General features: G+C 55.9%; 1 protein-coding gene across 1 annotated transcript in view; it reads right to left on the bottom strand.

The window, feature by feature from the left end:
• Window positions 1-6: 6 nt before the first annotated feature.
• The window catches only part of BFSP2 (beaded filament structural protein 2, phakinin), a gene marked incomplete at its 3' end in the record, with an annotated part of 11,214 nt that continues 7,938 nt past the window's right edge, over window positions 7-3,282 (bottom strand). Inside the window, exons 4-7 of the mRNA XM_010130884.1 lie at window positions 2,540-2,696; window positions 1,709-1,870; window positions 597-728; window positions 7-134 (exon numbers count right to left, since the gene is read on the bottom strand). Of these exons, the coding sequence (XP_010129186.1) occupies window positions 7-134; window positions 597-728; window positions 1,709-1,870; window positions 2,540-2,696 (579 nt within the window). The remainder of the gene's footprint in view (window positions 135-596; window positions 729-1,708; window positions 1,871-2,539; window positions 2,697-3,282) is intronic.

Raw genomic sequence — 3,282 nt, 5'->3', positions numbered from 1 at the left:
CGCTGCTGCTGCTCCGTCTCCGCTTTGATCTCCCCCATCTCTGCCTCCAGCTTGGAGATGACGGAGCCCAGGTTCTGCAGCTCGATGTCGTGCCAGTGCTTGGCGTCGTAGAGCGAGTTCTCCAGCCCCCTCTTCTGTAAGGGCAGGACAGCAGACGTTAACCGAAGCGCTCCCTTTCCGTACGCGCCAGCGGGGTCGTTACTCAGCTTTGGCCAGGGTGGAGACGGAGGATTTCGGGAATTCCTTTCTTTAGAGAGATGACGGAGCCCAGGTTCTGCAGCTCGATGTCGTGCCAGTGCTTGGCGTCGTAGAGCGAGTTCTCCAGCCCCCTCTTCTGTAAGGGCAGGACAGCAGACGTTAACCGAAGCGCTCCCTTTCCGTACGCGCCAGCGGGGTCGTTACTCAGCTTTGGCCAGGGTGGAGACGGAGGATTTCGGGAATTCCTTTCTTTAGACACTTTGACAGCTCTGTGCTGTGGTTTCACGGGTTGAACGTGGGGTACGAGGCGCAGGTACTCCTCTCACTGTGAGCACCCGCCCGGCAGCCTCCGCGGAACTCTGACCCCGCAGACACCGGGGACGGAGCGCTTTGCTTACCAGGGTTCTCAGGGATTCGGTTTCCGCCTGCAAGCTCTGGATTTTGCAGGCGGTCTCGTGGAACTCGGTCCTGAGGCCCTCCACCAGCTCCTCCTCCTTGGTCCGCACCGCAGCCGTCGTCTCCGCCTGCTGCTGGGAGAAGAGTGCGACTTGTCACCGCCTGCTCAAACCGCGGCGGAGCCTCCTTAGGCAGCAGAGTGGCAGGTGACACTGTCACAGCCTGTGGCAGTTCTGACTTTCAGCTTGATTCTTGTGTGCTAAATCCCTCAGCTGAACAGTTCTGGATACTCCTCAGTGTCAGAATTATCCTGTTTTCTAGGCATTTACTGTAACACAGCTCGTACACGCAAGTGGATGTATTTTATCTCTGTCACCAAAAGCTGTTCAGCATTTGTACTAGCACATTTACAACGACCTATAAAAAGAAAATGCTGCTGTAATTCCTCATTCTCTAGCTGCACTGTAATATTTTTGTCTCAAGCCAAGTGTTTCCACTCAGCATGTTGGATTTCAGCAGCATCCACCCCTGGGCTTCTCACATCGCTCTCGCTGAGGCAGAGAGCACGTCGTGCCGCAGCGCTCAGAACAGTTCGATTAACTTCTGTTAATTGAATCAGGATGTTCTGAGGCGATTCTGGCTGGTGGGGGGTTGTATGTGTGAGCTCAGGCTCCTTGAAAACAGGTGGAGGAAGATAAATACCAGATTTCAGCGTGTTTTGCCCTTTGCATTCACAGACCCCTGTCCGTCGCTCAGTGGCGGAACAGCCCTAGTAAGAACGATCGCGACTGAGGCTTATCCCACACAGAGGTATCGACCGATCAAGTGTGGTTTCTCCTAGCCAACATCTCAGAGCCCTTCGACGGCCCCGCAGACACCGTGAGAGCGGCAGGGCCACCTCCACCGCTGCGTAGCTCTGCCCCCCAAGACAGCCACCCCTAGTTAGGAGTCTGTTTTCCTGTGGACTTGGAGAAAAATCCTTCAGATTTCTAGTATCTTTTTTTTTTTTTCCCCCAAGAGAAAAACAACCACCCAACCCCCAGAGTTACTGCAGAGGACAGACAGCCTTTGTGTTTGCTCCAAACCCTGCTGGGGCGGGTTGCGGAGCTCTGACCTTGGTACGGAGCAGGGCACCTGTCTCAGCACGGTTCTTTTCAATGTCTCTCTCCCAGTGGATTCTGATTTTTTCCAGTATGTCATCCAGGCCACTTCCCACGGGGACATCGAGTTCTTCCAGCTGGGACCCAGCAAGCTGCTTGTACAATACCTTCACATCCTGGAACAGGAAGAACAGACACAAATGAAAGGGACCTGGACAAGCGGGCGGCAGCCTCAGAGCGGCTGGAGGTGGCTTTTGGTGCCACAAACAGGGTGAGTGATTCAGTCTGGTCCCGAAAGGCGCCTCTACATCACTGATTTAGTGCAGGGGGAGGTTCCTTTTCACGTGTGGGTCTGCCTTGCTCCTCCGTGGGGAGCCTTGCTGCAGAGCTGGGGTGCTGGGAGTGGTTTCCCCCTTGCCGAGGGGAGGCTGAAGCCCCGCACCAAGGCACTGCCCAGAGCAGCCCTTCCTCAGGCCAGAGCTCGTTCCCTGCCCACATTTTCCCTTTACACCCCGGGCTGAGAGTCAGCCGCGCTGTCGCGATGTCCCACGCGTGACTGTGCAGCCCAGTGACCAGGGTGTGGTGTCTAGCGAGACACGGAGTGACAGTGTCTCTTTTGTGTCATCTACATCAGACGAGGAGGAGTTAAAATGTCAGCAATTTGATCACGCCTGAGAGGTCAGTGCTTTCAGTGAGCAGGGAGGAGAGAAGGCGAGCAGGAGTGGGGAGAGCCCCCAGCCAGCCAGGGCCCGCAGAGCTGTGAGCGATGCTTCGCACCGAGGGGTGATACCAGCCGGCTGCGAGAGGCACACAGGAGCTGGGCAGGGCCCCGAGCCTGGACTTACTTCTTCATGGCTCTTCGAGAGCAGAGTCAGCTCTTCCTTCATGCTCTCGATCTGACTCTCCAGATCCATTTTAGTTAAATTAGCATCATCGATCACTTTATACAGGGAATTGATTTCATCTTCCACTGCCTTTCTGAACGGCTGCTCGTTTTCATACCTGCACAGGAAAAAAACCTTAATAATGTAAAACCTTAATACTACACAACTCAGCGAGGAAAAACTGCCCCTTTTTTTTGTTCTTGACGACACTGTTTGTGCTAGCGAGCTCTTGTGCTGCAGACAGAGGCACGGAAACACCGAAGCCGCACCTTGCTCTCACCTCCTCTGGCTGCACGTGGCGTTAACCGCCTGCAGCGCCCTGTCACTAACGCGGAGTGTGGCGGAGCGGGCCAGGTCACCCGCCCGCGCTGCAGCGCCATCAGCCTGACAGGGTTCTCGGGGGGCACGGCGAGGCGCGCGCTCTCTGCCCACAGCTGGATCTCACGGGCAGCCTGACCACGGGCGGCCTGTTCTCCGTTCGTTTGGTGTAAAACAACTGCTTGTTCCCCGACACAGAACTCCTCAGAGCGGTGGCTGAAGAAAACACACGCGTCGTCACTTTAACGGACAGGCTGACGGAAGCCTGGTCCGTGGTCCAGGGTCTCAGCCCATCCCGAGGGCCAAATCTCAGTCGTATCAAAAATAAGGGGGAAATTTGAGTGGCTGGGTTGTTCCCCACAGCGGCCGGTAAAACCAGCGGCCTT

Source organism: Buceros rhinoceros, unplaced genomic scaffold (genome assembly GCF_000710305.1).
Source record: "Buceros rhinoceros silvestris isolate BGI_N320 unplaced genomic scaffold, ASM71030v1 scaffold38382, whole genome shotgun sequence".
NCBI lineage: Eukaryota > Metazoa > Chordata > Aves > Bucerotiformes > Bucerotidae > Buceros > Buceros rhinoceros.
This window is presented reverse-complemented; position numbering and strand designations above follow the sequence as displayed.